The sequence below is a fragment of the Lycium barbarum genome, chromosome 9 (genome assembly GCF_019175385.1).
Source record: "Lycium barbarum isolate Lr01 chromosome 9, ASM1917538v2, whole genome shotgun sequence".
Classification (NCBI taxonomy): Eukaryota; Viridiplantae; Streptophyta; class Magnoliopsida; order Solanales; family Solanaceae; genus Lycium; species Lycium barbarum.
In genome coordinates, this window is record NC_083345.1 from 117,158,684 (window position 1) to 117,174,468 (window position 15,785).

At 36.2% G+C, this 15,785-nt stretch overlaps 1 protein-coding gene and 1 pseudogene across 1 annotated transcript; both read right to left on the reverse strand.

Annotated features, from left to right (window-relative positions):
* Positions 1–6,793: 6,793 nt before the first annotated feature.
* Positions 6,794–8,099, reverse strand: LOC132612231 (aspartic proteinase CDR1-like; annotated as a pseudogene).
* A 5,850-nt stretch (positions 8,100–13,949) lies between these two features.
* LOC132612321 (aspartic proteinase CDR1-like) lies at positions 13,950–15,500 on the reverse strand. Its single transcript, XM_060326611.1, has one exon. The coding sequence runs from the start codon at positions 15,458–15,460 to the stop codon at positions 14,120–14,122; it is 1,341 nt and encodes a 446-aa protein (XP_060182594.1). The 5' UTR covers positions 15,461–15,500; the 3' UTR covers positions 13,950–14,119.
* Between the last annotated feature and the right edge of the window lie 285 nt (positions 15,501–15,785).

Consider the following 15,785-nt stretch of genomic DNA (forward strand, 5'->3'; position numbering starts at 1 on the left):
CACAGCTTCCCCAGACTTCAGCAGGTAGAGGTAGAGGCAGAGGGGGAACATCTACTTCAGGTGCTGTCCAGCCCCGCGTATATGCTCTAGCTGGGCGGCAGGATCTTGGGTCCTCCCCAGATGTTGTCACAGGTACATTGGCTATACTTTCCCGTGATGTATATGCTCTGATTGATCCGGGCTCTACTTTCTCATATATTACTCCGTATATTGCTGATTGTATTGGGGTGAGACCCGAGCCAATTAAACCTTTTGAGGTGTTCACTCCGGTTGGCGATCCCGTGATAGCGAGACAAGTATATAAGAATTGTGTAGTTGATATATGTGATCGTCAGACAAAAGCTGATCTAATTGAACTCGAGATGATAGATTTTGATGTGATTATGGGTATGGATTGGTTGGCATCGTGCTATGCTAATGTTTGTTGCCGGACAAAAGTAGTTTGATTCCAATTTTCGGGAGAGCCCGTACTTGAATGGAAGGGTAATACAGCTTCTCCAAAGGGTAGGTTTATTTCCTACCTTAAGGCAAGGAAAATGATAGCTAAGGGTTATATTTGTCACTTAGTTCAAGTTCATGATACTGAGGCAAAGCCACTAGCTTTTCAATCAGTTCCGGTAGTGAGCGAATTCTCAGATGTATTTCCAGATGAACTACCAGGTCTTCTTCTAGAAAGGGAAATTGATTTTGCCATCGATGTATTATCGGGCACCAAGCCCATTTCTATTCCTCCTTATCGGATGACCCCAACAGAATTGAAAGAGCTAAAGGCACAGTTGAAAAACTTGCTTGAGAAGGGTTTCATTAGGCCCAGTTCATCACCGTGGGGAGCACCAGTCTTGTTCGTGAGAAAGAAAGATGGGTCCCTACGAATGTGCATTGATTATAGGCAGTTGAACAAGGTGACGATAAAGAACAAATATCCTCTCCCAAGGATTGATGATTTATTTGATCAACTACAGGGTGCCAAGTGGTTTTCTAAAATAGACTTGAGATCGGGCTATCATCAAGTGAGGGTAAAAGAAGAAGATATCCCCAAAACGACTTTCAGGACGAGGTATGGGCACTATGAGTTCCGAGTAATGTCATTTGGGTTGACGAATGCCCCGGCGGTGTTCATGAATTTAATGAATAATATGTTCAGGCCATTCTTGGATCTCTTTGTGATAGTATTCATCGATGATATTCTGGTGTATTCTCTCACAGAATCGGAACATGCAGATCATTTAAGAATTGTTCTTGGCGTTCTTCGAGCTCGGGAATTATATGCAAAGTTTTCAAAGTGCGAGTTTTGGCTTAATTCTGTGGCATTCCTGGGTCATGTTATTTCGGATGACGACATTCGAGTTGACACTCAGAAAATAGAAGCCGTGAAGACTTGGCCAAGACCTACAACACCTACGGAAGTTCGTAGTTTTCTTGGTTTAGCAGGATATTATAGAAGATTTGTAGAGGGCTTCTTATCTATTTCAGCCCCATTGACAAAGCTAACCCAAAAGTCAGCCAAATTCCAATGGAATGATGCTTGTGAGCGCAGATTCCAAGAGTTAAAGGACAGGTTGACCTCGGCTCCGGTCTTAACTCTTCCAGAAGGATCGGACGGCTATGTTGTGTATTGTGACGCTTCTGGCGTTGGATTAGGATGCGTATTGATGCAGCATGGTAAAGTTATTGCATATGCTTCGAGACAGTTACGGAAGCATGAAAATAATTATCCAACTCATGATCTCGAATTGGCTGCGGTTATTCATGCCTTAAAGATATGGAGACATTATTTGTATGGTGTACGTGTTGATATCTACACGGATCACAAAAGTCTTCAATACATTTTCAAACAGAAGGAGTTGAATCTGCGGCAGAGGCGATGGTTAGAGTTACTGAAGGATTACGATGTGAATATTTTATACTACCCCGGAAAGGCAAATGTGGTAGCCGATGCACTTAGCCGTCGGTCGATGGGTAGTTTGTGTGGAGTTCCTCCGGAAAAGCGAGAAATGGTTCGTGAGCTCCACCGACTAGCAAGTCTCGGCGTACGTGCAATTGATTCGGGTGATGCAAGTATCACCATCAATGACCCCACAGTTTCATCTTTGAATATGGAAGTGAAGGAACGACAATACGAAGATTCCCAGTTAAGCCGCTACCGAGATCTATCTCATGAAAAGGAAAAGTCTCCATTTGAAGTTTCCATAGATGGGATTCTTAGATATCGGGACAGGCTATGTGTACCAGATGTGACAAATTTGCGCCGATGGATTTTAGAGGAAGCACATTATTCCCGGTATTCTATTCATCCAGGTGCAACCAAGATGTACCATGATCTTAAATTGATATATTGGTGGGATGGCATGAAGCGGGACATAGCAGAATTTGTGGCACAATGTCCGAATTTCCAGCAAGTAAAAGCCGAGCATCAAAAGCCAGGAGGTTTATTGCAAGCAATGGAAATTCCTACATGGAAATGGGAAATCATTAACATGGATTTTGTTGTGGGATTACCCCGTTCACAAGAGAAGTATGATTCTATATCGGTGATTGTGGATAGATTGACAAAAGCAGGCCATTTTCTCCCATTTAGGATTACCTACTCAGCCGAATATTATGCGAGGTTATATCTCAAGGAAATTGTGCGACTTCATGGAATTCCTTTGGCCATTATCACAGACAGAGGGGCACAGTTTACAGCCAAGTTTTGGAAGTCTTTTCAAGAAGGTCTAGGCACTCAAGTAAAACTTAATACGACATTTCACCCGCAGACTGATGGACAAGCCGAGCGCACTATTCAGACCTTAGAGGATATGCTGCGAGCATGTGTGTTGGATTTCGGTGGAAGCTGGGATGATCACTTACCGCTAATTGAATTTGCGTACAACAATAGCTATCATTCCAGCCTTCAAATGGCTCCATACGAGGCCTTATATGGAAGGAAATGTAGATCTCCAGTTGGATGGTTTGAAACAGGAGAAACACAATTGATAGGCCCCGAATTGATTCAGCAAGCGGTAGAAAAAGTTAAGGTGATCCGAGATCGATTGCTAACGGCCCAAAGCCGCTAAAAGTCTTATGCAGACAATCGCCGATGAGGCTTGGAATTTCAAGTTGGCGATTGGGTGTTCCTGAAAGTATCACCGATGAAGGGGTGATGAGATTTGGCAAGAAAGGAAAGTTGAGCCCAAGTTATATTGGACCTTATAGGGTTTTCCGTAAAGTGGGTCACGTGGCATATGAACTGGACTTACCCTCAGAGCTTGAAGCAGTTCACCCAGTCTTTCATGTTTCTATGCTCCGCAAGTGTATCGGAGACCCAACAAGAATAGTTCCGGTTGACGATGTGCAAGTGACGGAGAAGCTAACATACGAAGAAGTGCCTATTGCTATTTTAGATAGACAAGTACGAAGGCTTCGGAATAAAGAGGTTGCTTCAGTCAAAATTCTAAGGCGGAACAACAATCGGGAAGAAATGACTTGGGAAGCAGAGGAGAAGATGAAATCTATGTACCCCCCATTTGTTCCAATCCTCGAAAGAGATTCAAGATGAAACGTCGACGAGATAAGGTATGTATGCTTTATTTTTTTTTTTATGTTTTTGGTCGTGTGTGGCCATAGATGTATTGATATTGTGATGTATCCCTGTGAGGCAATGATATTTTGGGTTGCTGTGACAGGTTAGTAGTGCCAGATTACAAGGGAAACTTTGGCGAAATTTTTGTAGAATCTCGAGTGTTTAACATTCGAGGACGAATGTTCCAAAAGGGGGGAAGAATGTTACACCTCAGAAATTTTTTCGTTAGTGTACAGTGAGTAGGCTAGCAAAGGACATAGCGTATGCGGTGTTTTGGAGACGAGTGATAACGTCCTGTAGATTGGTATCGAAGTGTTGAACAATTGTTAAGAAGGTTCCATAAGGATCGGAAATGAAACGAAGTGGAGAAAATGAGATTCAGTGAACTGGTGGGTTATACGGTCAACTATACGGACCGTAAAAGGGTTTTATGGCCGTATAATGAACCGTAGAAGTGTCACAGAAGAGACTGCTGAAGGGTGAGTTTTACGGTAGGTTATACGGATCGTATAATGGTTTGGCGGTCCGTAAAATGAACCGTCAAGTTGAGACAGAGAAGAGTGGCCACTGGATCAGTTTTACGGTCAATTATACGGACCGTATAATGGACCGTAAAATGGCATCGGGACTGATTTGCATTTTATAAAAATATGATCCAAGTTTCATTTTCTCATTTCCTCTTCTCACTCCACGACCCTCTCTCTCTCTAGAACATGCCATACTCTTCCAAAACAAGACTTCAAGTAGAAATCTAGGATCAATATTATCAATCCACAAAAACCTAGTGTAAGAACACATCAAAAGGATCATTTAAGGCAAGAAATTCCATAGAAGGTGGAACTAGGGCTTGGCCAAAGTGAAGCATTCCAACTCAAGACTGGTTCAACTATTATCTAAGGTATGTTTCATGACTTTATCATGTTATTTAAGGTATTAGGAGGCTAGGAAGCTTGAATGGTAGAAAGACATGGAAAATGGGTCTTGAATGGATGAATAGTGTCATCATTGGATGATAGTGGGATTGAATCGTGAATGTTGAAGTGTTAGGATTACGAATACGATATTAATGATGTTTATATCATGAAACAAGTATTAAAGGTGCGAGAACACAATAATGAGCTATACGGATAAATGTGGGAAAATTGGAGGGAAATGGTGAAATATGGTGAATAGATATAAATGATGGTTGTTGGTTGTAATATTGTGGATGTTGTGGTGAACATTGGGAATTGATATAGACGATGGGAAAAGTAGTACAAATAAAGGAAGTGCTGCCCAATTTTCTCTAGAAATAGTGACGCATTCTCTTAAGTCGATTAACTAATGTTAGTCTAATTCTCTCGTAAAGGTAACGACGTGACCTTGAAGGAAGACAAGGGATCGATAACGTAGCTAAGCGACAAGGTATGTGAGGCTAGTCCTTTCCTTCTAACGGCATGAATCTTATAACTCGAATCCCTATCTTCTTCATGAGTTCCTATATTCCGAAAAGTTAAATGCCTACTTCCATAAATGCTTATATGAGATAAGAGACACGATATGATGATGCTAGAATGATGATGATGTTATTCATTGCCTACACTCACCTTATGTGCTAGTTCTTTCAAGGTGAGGCAGAATGTCCATGATTGCTCCATAATGTAATCGGGGGATCACGACCTTACGTCACCCCGGTAGAGTAAAGTTAATCTCGAGTCTTATGTAGGTACTATGATGAGATAAGTATTTTATAATGAGCACATTATTATGATTATTTTATGATAAGCATGGCATGAGCATTTCACACCGGGCCTAGTTGGCCGGGCAGTCACCGCTGAGGCGGGCAGCTATACGGATACACCATGACCTTCTGGCATGGGCAGACACCACTAGTGGGCGGCATGAGATGGTACCCTGGACGCGGGAGGCCTGGACGCGGGCTAATGTTATTGATTATCACACCGTTCCGATATGGACGGGCAGCTTGCATATGATGCATACATGTTATGATGATAAGTATGAGTAAGACAGCATGCATTATTTCATTTATGAATGTCAGTCGGGTCCAGATGTTTCACATTGATGTTCTCATTATACTATTAATGTCTTTCTTCATTATTTATGCCTCTCATACTCAGTACAATATTCGTACTGACGTCCATTTTCTTTGGACGCTGTGTTCATGCCCACAGGTAGACAGGGAGGCGAGCTTGATCCAGATTCTTAGGAGCTGACAGCGGACTGAAAGCACTCCATTGTTCGGAGGTGCTTATGACTATTCCTTTGGTGTATATACATTTTGGGCCCGACGGAGTCTTGTTCCGTCTATATGTACAATATGTCAGTAGAGGCTCGTAGATGCGCAGTGTGGGTAGTATGGTCTCACATTTTTCATGTATATGTGTACTTATTATTTTGATATACCAATGATATATATATATATATATATATATATAAAAGAAATTATGTTTCCCTATAAACTATGACTTTTTCGTGCTTGAGTTAAAAGAAATAAAAAGGGCATTAATCGAGTAAGGTGAGTAGTAGAGCGAGCGGTGCTCGGTGGTTAGCCCCGGGTACCCGTCGCGGCCCCCAGCTGGGTCGTGATACTTTCCCCATCAATATCTAACTCCCACATATTTTTGACTAATTGGAGTCTAACCGAAAGGTAAGTCGTAAGCTCGTAACCTACCTCGTTGCCGAGCAGGAGCCACGAACAAATCCAATTGAGCCTTGCCTTTCCTCTTTGGAGATCCTCGGAACGATTAACGTCTATCAAATATGAATTCTACGTTAGAATACGAATTTGAGGATACCCATATTGCCATTGTTTTACCCAAAACCCAAAAATGGACCCAAAAAGGTAATCCCGAGCCCGCAAGGACAAAACTGAAAATTTATTTCAAAATTAGTTTACTCATAGATTAATAAGTCTAGATCCAGAAAATCCATTCAATTGCGTGACCTATCAAACACCTACTTTCGCAGCAAAATGCATGGCGCAGTGAGAATGTTCCCAACTGGGGTGATCTTGCAGAAGCTGCTAAGGTAAAGAAGGAAAAATAACCAAAACATCAAGACTAACAATAATGATCATTGAACACATAAAAGATCTCTAAGCATAAGATGTTATAATTATAAAGTAACATCATCTGACATCCAATAAGGGAGAACAAGAATACTAGAGCCAATAGCCAAATTCATTACATGTATAAGTATATATAACTTGTCAACCCATCCACAACTAAATCCTTAATACTTAGTGCAATCAGTAGGAAAGAATGAAACTTTGTTGGACATATGATCATATCCAATTAAGAAATTCATCTGTGCCAAGTTTCTAAAAATAGCAACTTCCTCCGTAGGCAATATCGTAAAACAAACCAAACCTTCAGCCACTTGTGTAAATGTGTTTGTTGGTGACAACTCTACATCCGTATTTGTAATGTGCGATAATTTTAGGAGCATCGATAGTGCCATTCTTAGAGGCATAACACACCCTAAAAAATCCAGACAGATCGTACTTCCTTGTAGCATTAATAGAAGCCACCAATGTTTTCTCCAAATTCGCGTAAAAATCAAAAGGGACAAGCGTAAATGTTGTACCTGAATCGATGATAATATTACCTTGAGCGATGGAACTAATTTTAGAAGATTTAAATAGCAGAATCTTATTTCCGACGCTAATACTTTCCAAAATAAGAAAATAGAAGACTTGTTCCTTTTCTCTTTTTATCAAGGGAGTTGAAACAATGGCAGGGCCGAGACAACAGCACTGTCACCAAAGTTGATGTGACTAGTTGTGTTGCAATTAGTTGATGATGATTTCAATGAGATCAAACAATAAGAGAATTTTCCTTTGATTTCTTGATTCATTGGGTTGACAATTCCAACTAAGCCAATGATTCCGGAAGTGGTATTAGGGAATGTTCCAGTATTGGCATGTCCACAACCAAATGCAATGTTGGGAATTGATACATTTTTACTAGAAGAAGAAGCAAATGTGAAAGTTTCAATAGAAAGATCACCAATGGTCTGGAATTGGTCACCATAACTCACTTCATAATTACATGTATTATTCTTATATGAGAGAGACCCTACTTCTTGACAAAGTTTATGTTTCAACCAGCAGTTTTATAAAAAGAGTTATTCTTGGGATTGAAAATAGGTGCCAATTGTTTGAAGCAATCCACACAAGGCTCACATTGTGTCCATGTCAAGTCCCTGCTAGTGTCAGCAATGACAAGAGTGTCTACCGGGGAAGTTCCAATTGAGATTTTCATGAGGTATTCACCTAGGGTTGGAGTAATAGTCGACTGGATTGCATTGACGGAGTTTTTCTTAAAGAACGAAGCCCGAGAGACTGACCGGTGGAAGGCATTTTGAAGGAGTTCAGATGGAGTGTTTGGTGAGTTGTACAAAGGTGAAAGAGGAGAATCACGGTAAGATCGAGAGTGAAGCCATTTACACTTTTATGGCAAGAAACCAAAGAAGGATGAAAGAAAGCTGAAATAACTAATGTAGGGATGAGAGTTAAAACTTTAGTAGTTATCTCCATGGCTAGGATTTGGTGAGTTGACAAGGTTTTTGGAGAATGATGAGAAATGATGAAGAGGAGACAATGTTTAGTACCATTTTATAGGTAAAAAAAAAAAAAGTATGTCAAGACTAATATGGGAATTAATTAAATACAAAAATGGGATTACAATTTTTTATCAAATACAAGAGTATGAAGTGCGACATTTTGAAAAGTTGAGTTTCACTTTCCATAAAAAATATGGATATATGATTATGTAACTAAGGAAAAACTATATCTAAATAGATTCATGCCATATATAATCCTTATTTGCCTTCCATATGTTCTATTTGTAAGAATGTGTATAAAACAATCCAAAAACTTTCTAGACATTAATTTATTAAACCTTCTTTGTGAATACAACTTGTTAATAATCATAAAAATGGGGATAATTTTGCAAACATCCATTCATATTTGATTTCATAATGGTAACTTCTTTAGTAATTTGCTATATTACGTTTACATTATTTTGACATTTCAATAATAATCTCTTAGCTTATTTATCACTAATGAAAAATAATTACCCCATCCGTCTCAAATTATCCGTCGCTTTATTATTTTGCATGCCCTTTAAGTATTAATTAGGAGAAGTAGTTGACTGAATTTACCTTTTTTTTATTTTTTTATTTTTTAATTGTAGTGTTAAAGCCTTCACTGTTTCTTACTGAAATATTATCAATTAAAATGGTCGTAAAAAATCCAAGTAGTTTCCAACAATGATTGTGCCACATGATATGTTGTTGGCTTCCACTTTAGCTTCTGGTCACGTAGTATATGTGGAAGCCAGGAATTTCTTTAGAGGTGTCAAATATTGATACAAAAAGTAATTTTTGTCCTATATACATAGTTTAGTTTTCTATATACTCTATAGTATAATTTTAGATGAAGAATATTCAATTGACCATCCTTCAATCTATATGGTTCCACTACTGTTGCCATGATAAAATTCCGATGGTGAATATTATATTCAATTTTATCAATCCATAACATCAAAGATCCTTTAAATAGGGAAAATACATAAGTTGCCCTCTTGTCTAGAAAATTCAGTTACAGAATTTAACTTTATGAACATGTTATTACCCTCTTTATTCTTATTTAAAGTGAATTTAGTTATCCCTTAAAGGGTGATATGGCAAAAGAATTATCATCAACACCCTATTAGCGCGTAAAAAGATAAAAAACACAAAAATGATTCGAGCTATACACATGTCATCTTCTAATTGGATGACCTACAACTTATATTTAATTAAGTTTCTTAATATTTCTAGATTTTCTCATTCTTTGTTCGTTTTCTTTTTCTTTACTTTTCGCTTTCTTATTTTCCTATTCTATATAATCCCAAACGCCATCTCTTGATAGATTGTAGACTGTTTGATCAAGTTTTGGAAAGTCAAAAGTATTTATTTAAGATCAAGTTTTGAGAGAAAATAAGTGCGTTTGGGGAGTAGCAGAAGTTTTTTTCAGAAGCTTTTTTCATAAGCTAATTTTTTTTTCTCAAAAGTACTTTTTTTGAAAAACAGTTTTGAGAAAATATATTTAGAAACACTTTTTAAATGTTTGACTGAACACTAATTGGTGCTAAAAAGTTCTTATTAATTTGATTAGTCAAACACAAACTGTTTTTCATCCAAAATACTCTTTTGAAAGCTATTACTCCCCGGATTCTCTAACTTCTCCCACACCATCTCCTTTTATTTTCTCTTTTCTTTGTTTTTCTTTGGCATGAAGCTTGGAGTTAAGTTCGCCGACACCATTCCCGGCTACTCATGTTCGGCACCAAGATAATTATTAGAGAAGACCACTAGATCACAAGAATATGCGAGAGAAGGCGACGACTTCCATTCAAAATCAAAGACGTGTCTAGCAAAAAGAAAAGACCATGAATTTTCAGCTAATTACGCCAAGCGTTTTACTTTTGCTAATTACCTTTTATTCATCTTTTCAATTTTAAAACAAAAACAAGCTCTAATTTCGTGACTAGAGTGTCATCACAAAAGATGGAAGAGTACATAAGGAAACAACAATCGTACAAGTTATACTCTTCCAAGAATATATAACATGTCTTGTGCCGTTTAATAGTTAGTATGTAATTTAACATTTACTACTCAGTTAATGTGTGACGTTTATTTAACTTATATTTTATTTTTTATTTCTGTTCGCATATATAACACATTTAATTATTGCATGTGTTAAAATATTTATTTGAGTTAATCATGCTTTAAAAATTAAAAAAATCAATAAATGTTTTTTATTAAAAACACAACCGAATATGATTTAAATAGAGGCAACGTCTTACCAAGTATTTGTAAAACGGGGAAAAAAAAAATTTAAACGTATATCGTGGGCTGATCCACGTTATACAGTATATTTTGTATAACGTGGATCAGTCCACGTTTTACAAAATATATTTGTAAAACGTGGACTGATCCACGTTATACAAAATATATTGTATAACGTGGATCAGCCCACGATATACGTTTAATTTTTTTTTTTTTTAATTTTTCGGTTTTCATCTGACAGATGAAAAAAAAAGTTTGGGGTATAACGTGGATCAGCCCACGATATACCCCTTTTTGTATGTAAAATTTTTGGCAACCCCTTTTTGTTTGTTGGCAATCAAAAGGTGCCTTTTAGGCTCTGGACTCTCATAAATCATGTCCGCCAAACATTATTTTGAGCATAGAAGAAATATCTAGTAAAATATGGCGATAACTATTATTTTCTGTGACGACCTTTTTGAGTCACCTTGAAAGCCCTTACTTATTGTGGAAACTAAGTTGGATATTGTGTATTTGTAGAGTTCGACACTTGTCTCTTATCAGTTGTGTAATAGTTCCAAAAGGGTTTAATGACCCTAGGCTACTTCACATACTTCGTACACTGTCTTGAGATTTTGGATTGGATGTTCAGATTCTTTCACACTCCCCTACTGCACGTATAACTGTTAACTTGCATCATGTTCATGTATATACCACATGCAAGGGCAGATATAGGAGGGGGTGAGGGTGTTCATCCCAATCTCCTTGACATAAACTTACACGGTATATATAAGCTAAGTTTTATTATTTTTGGTGAACATATATAGATTTTGAATCCCCTAAATATAAGACTAGAGATTGGCTCGGCAGTTAAGGGGGTTTAAAGTTTACCTTGAGGTTCAAGTTCAAATCCCACATATTACATTTTTATATTTTGAAACCTCTTAGTGAAAATTTCGAATCCGCCATTGACCACAGATCTCCAAATCAAGCCATATATACACACAAACACCCAAATATAATGTAGCCCTGCTGCTTCATGTCATTGCTCATACAGTTGCTTCAGGAAGTATTATTCTTTATATATATATATATATATATATATATATATATATATTTATATATATTCATGCTGGAAATGCAAGCCATATTCTTTGATCTTGAAAATTGTTCAATTACTTTTACTTCTGAACATAGAAATTCATTGCCATGTTTTCCTCTTTATTGTTTTCCTTTTTCCTTTTAGATTTTGTTACTTCATGAACAAGGAGCCATGTACAATATTAATCTACAGTCAATTTGATTTTAGAGAACGTGCCCATAATATAATCCATTGGCGGACCCAGAAAATTGAACAAGTGGGTTCAACCAACGACAGAATTGTAGTAATAGTTGATACTAACAGCAACTTTAGACACTATAAATGAGCATCATTAAGACAGTAAATGTGCTTTTAATTTTCATGCTAATTATCATATTTGGTTTTACAATGTGGTCTAACACCAATGTAGTTTTTAGTTTATGCTTATATTACTAACGGATCAACAAAGCGACAAAGATATTAAACCACTTTTCAAAAAAGAAAAATGCATGTTACAAGTTATAAACTTCTTAAATCATATTATTAGTTTAAATAGTTTCACAATGCATATATTCTCAAATACATAAATATTCAATAAAAATTCATTAAGTTTCAGTCATTATGCATCTTCATATTTTATGTTATATTTTTAAGCATTCAATTTTGAGATTTATAATTTGATATTATTTTTATTTAATCGCAAAATTTAACAACTTAAAGCACAAAATTAGAACTATAATAATGAATGTTTGAAACAAGAAGTAAGAGAAAAGGACCAAAATCATCCATAATGTTTGTGTTTGGATCAAAATCATACATATTCTTTCACATGGAGCACTAATAGTACATTATGTTTGCATAAGTGGTGCACTTTTAGTCAAACTCCCAAATAAATTTAACGAAAAAGAACAAAAATGCCCCTGAACTTTTAGAAAAGGTATAAAAATACCCTTTATTCATCTATTTTGCTAAAACTACCCATGAATTCAACTTTTTGGCTCATTTATTCCCCTTGACTAACGGACAACACTAATTTTTTTTTTTTTAAAATAAATAAATTGCACATGACATTTTATTACTGAAAAATTTATTTATTCTTTTAAAAAGAAATCTGAAAAATCGTTATTTGTAGAATAAGGAAAAATAATTTTTCAACATCAGTTTCTTTAAAAAACAAATGTAGTAAGCCTTTTATATATATATATATATAAACAGAATTGGATTTTCATTAAAACATGTGGAATTTTTTTAAGTTTGGAAAACTTTTTTTAACGGGTGGAAACCCCATTTTTTTTTTTAGAAAATTCAATTTTTAAATCTGAAAAACTGATTGTTTTTTTAAGTAAAATGTGCAAAACTAATACTCCATAATTTTCTTCTAGATTTAAGAAAAGATAGTTTTCTGGTTTTTTTATAAACACAGTTTTTCCATAAAAATTTTAATTTTTTCAGATTTTTATAAAAATCCAATTTTTCACATTTTGAAAAGAAAAAAATTAGTGTTGTCCGTTAGTCAAGGTTTTACTCGTTAAAAAAAGTTTTTCAAATTTAAAAATAATTCTAATTTAAAAAAATTCCAAGGTTTCAGATTTCTTTTTAAAAGAATAAATCAATTTTTTAGTAATAAAATGTCATGTGCAATTTATTTATTTTTTAAAAAAAAAAATTAGTGTTGTCCGTAGTCAAGGGGAATAAATGAGCCAAAAAGTTGAATTGAGGGGTAGTTTTAGCAAAATAGATGAATAAAGGGTATTTTTATACCTTTTCTAAAAGTTCAGGGGCATTTTTGTTCTTTTCCATTAAATTTATTTGGGAGTTTGACTAAAAGTGCACCATTTATGCAAACATAATGTACTATTAGTGCTCCATGCGAAAGAATATGTATGATTTTGATCCAAACCCAAACATTATGGATGATTTTGGTCCTTTTCTCCAAGAAGTAACCTAACCTTATCTTTTTTTTTTAAAGCAAAAAGCAGCCTATCAGGCTAACGAAACACAATAAATAAATAAATGATTTCTCAACTTAGTAAAATCACAAATAAAATACGAATACTAATTACTAATCTTATTATAACAATAAACCATAACTAAAGTAATGGAGCATAAGTACTATATCAAAAGTAGTGTCACAAACAAAGATTCAGGTAATTACGTATGAGTATCAAAAAAGCTGGCAAGTATCAAAAAAGCTGGCATCAAAAATTCCATGCTAAGCAACCTTCACTGAGAATCGAACATGAGACCAACCACAAGAGGACTTTGAACCCACTTGGACCGCTGCACTACAACATCCGCTTGCATCGAGTGGGTTCATTGTTTTAAGATAGCTTAATATTTCATTTTGTCAGCCAAATTAATATGTCAAAATAATATTTTTTCCAAACGAAGTGGGTTCAACTGAACCCTCTTGCAACCAGGTGGGTCCGCCCCTGATATAATCTTGAAGAAGCTGTTAATAAGTTAGCAGAAGAATAAAAAAGGAAAAATAACTAAACCACCAAGACTAACAACAAATGCTCATTGAACACATAAAAGATCTCTGAGCATAAGATGCGAAGCTTCTAGTCACATTTAAGACCAACAAACCTAAAGGGGGAATAGAAGAATACAAGCTATTCATTACATGTATAACTTGTCACCCCCATTCACAAACAAACCCTTTAGTACTTAGTGCAATCAGTAGGCAAGAATGAAAGTTTGTTGGCCACAAGATCATATCCAATTAAGAAATTCATCTGTGCGAAGTTCCCAAAAATAACAAGTCCATCCTCAGGCATCATTGTGAAACAAACCAAACCTTCTTGCACTTGTGTAATTGTGTTTGTGGGTGGCAGCTCTACATCTGCATTCGTAAAATGTGCAACAATCTTGGGAGCATCGATAGTGCCATTTTTAGACTCGTAACATACCTTAAAAAACCCAGCCGGGTCGTCCTTCCTAGTAGCATCTATCGAAGCCACCAATAGTTTCTCCAGATTTGCGTAAAAATCAAAAGGGACAAATGTAACTGTTGTGCCAGAATCCACTATAATGTTACCTTGATGGCTGGAATTGATTTTAGAAGATCTGAACGGAAGAGTCTTATTCCCCACGCTGATACTTTCTAAAGTTAGAAAATAGTAGGTTGGAAACCGTTGGCTTCTTATCAAGGGAGTTGAAATGACGCCAGGACCAGCCACAACAGCATTATCACCAAAGTTGATGTGACTAGTTGTGTTGGAATTTGTCGATGATTCCAAAGGGATCAAACAATAGGAGAATTTCCCTTTGATTTCTTGATTCATTTGGTTGACAATTGAGACAATGCCACCACCTAAGCCAACAATTCCAGAAGTGGCATTAGTGAGCATTCCACTATTGGCATGTCCACAACCAAAGACAATGTTAGGAATTGAGACATTTTCACCATAAGTAGAAGCAAATGTGAAAGTTTCAATAGAAAGATCACCCCCGCTATGGGATTCAGGTTCCTCATCATAACTCATGTCATAAGTACATGTATTATCCTTACATGAGTATCCTACTTCTTGACAAATTTTAGTGTTACAACCAACCGTTTTATAAGACGAGCTATTCTTGGGATTGAAAGTAGGTGCCAATTGTTTGAAGCAATCAACACAGGGCTCACATTGTGTCCATGTCAAGTCACTACCAGTGTCAGCAAAGACAAGACTGTCTACTGGGGGAGTTCCAATTGAGATCTTCATGAGGTAATCAGCTGGGGTTGGGGTAATAGTCGATTGGATTCCATTAAAGGAGTTTTTCTTGAAGAAGAAAGCCCGAGAAAATGACCGGTGGAAGGCATTTCGAAGGCGTTCAGATGGAGTGTTTGATGGGTCATAAAAAGGCGAAAGAGGAGAATCACGGTGGATAAAATCAAGAGTGAAGCCATTTCTGCCAAGATTGCTTATTATTTTTTGACAAAAAACAAAAGAAAGATCAAAGAAAGCTAAAAAGACTAATGTTGGAAAAAGAGTGCTAGCTTTAGAATTAATCTCCATGGTTAGGGTGTTGGAGAATGATGAGAAATGATGAAGAGGATCTTTTGGTTAGAACCTATTTTATAAGTAAAAGAGTGTGAAAACTATGGGTGGTCAATAAATGAATATAAGAGGGTGGTTGACCAGTGGAGGAGATGAGTTCATGTTAAAGATAATAAATGCGAGTATAAAATGAAACGTCTTGAGAAGTTGTTTTAGTGAGAAGTTTAACTTTCTATTGAAGACATGGCTGTTATGAATTCTAAAATGAATGAATTTTTTAAAGTCTACAGATTTATTAATTAGTATTATTTTTTATTCTAAATTACGCTTCTTTCAACTATAA

What these genes read in the sequence shown, in the direction of transcription:
- LOC132612321 (XM_060326611.1), bottom strand. Translation starts at nt 15,460, where the DNA reads ATGGAGATTAATTCTAAAGCTAGCACTCTTTTTCCAACATTAGTCTTT.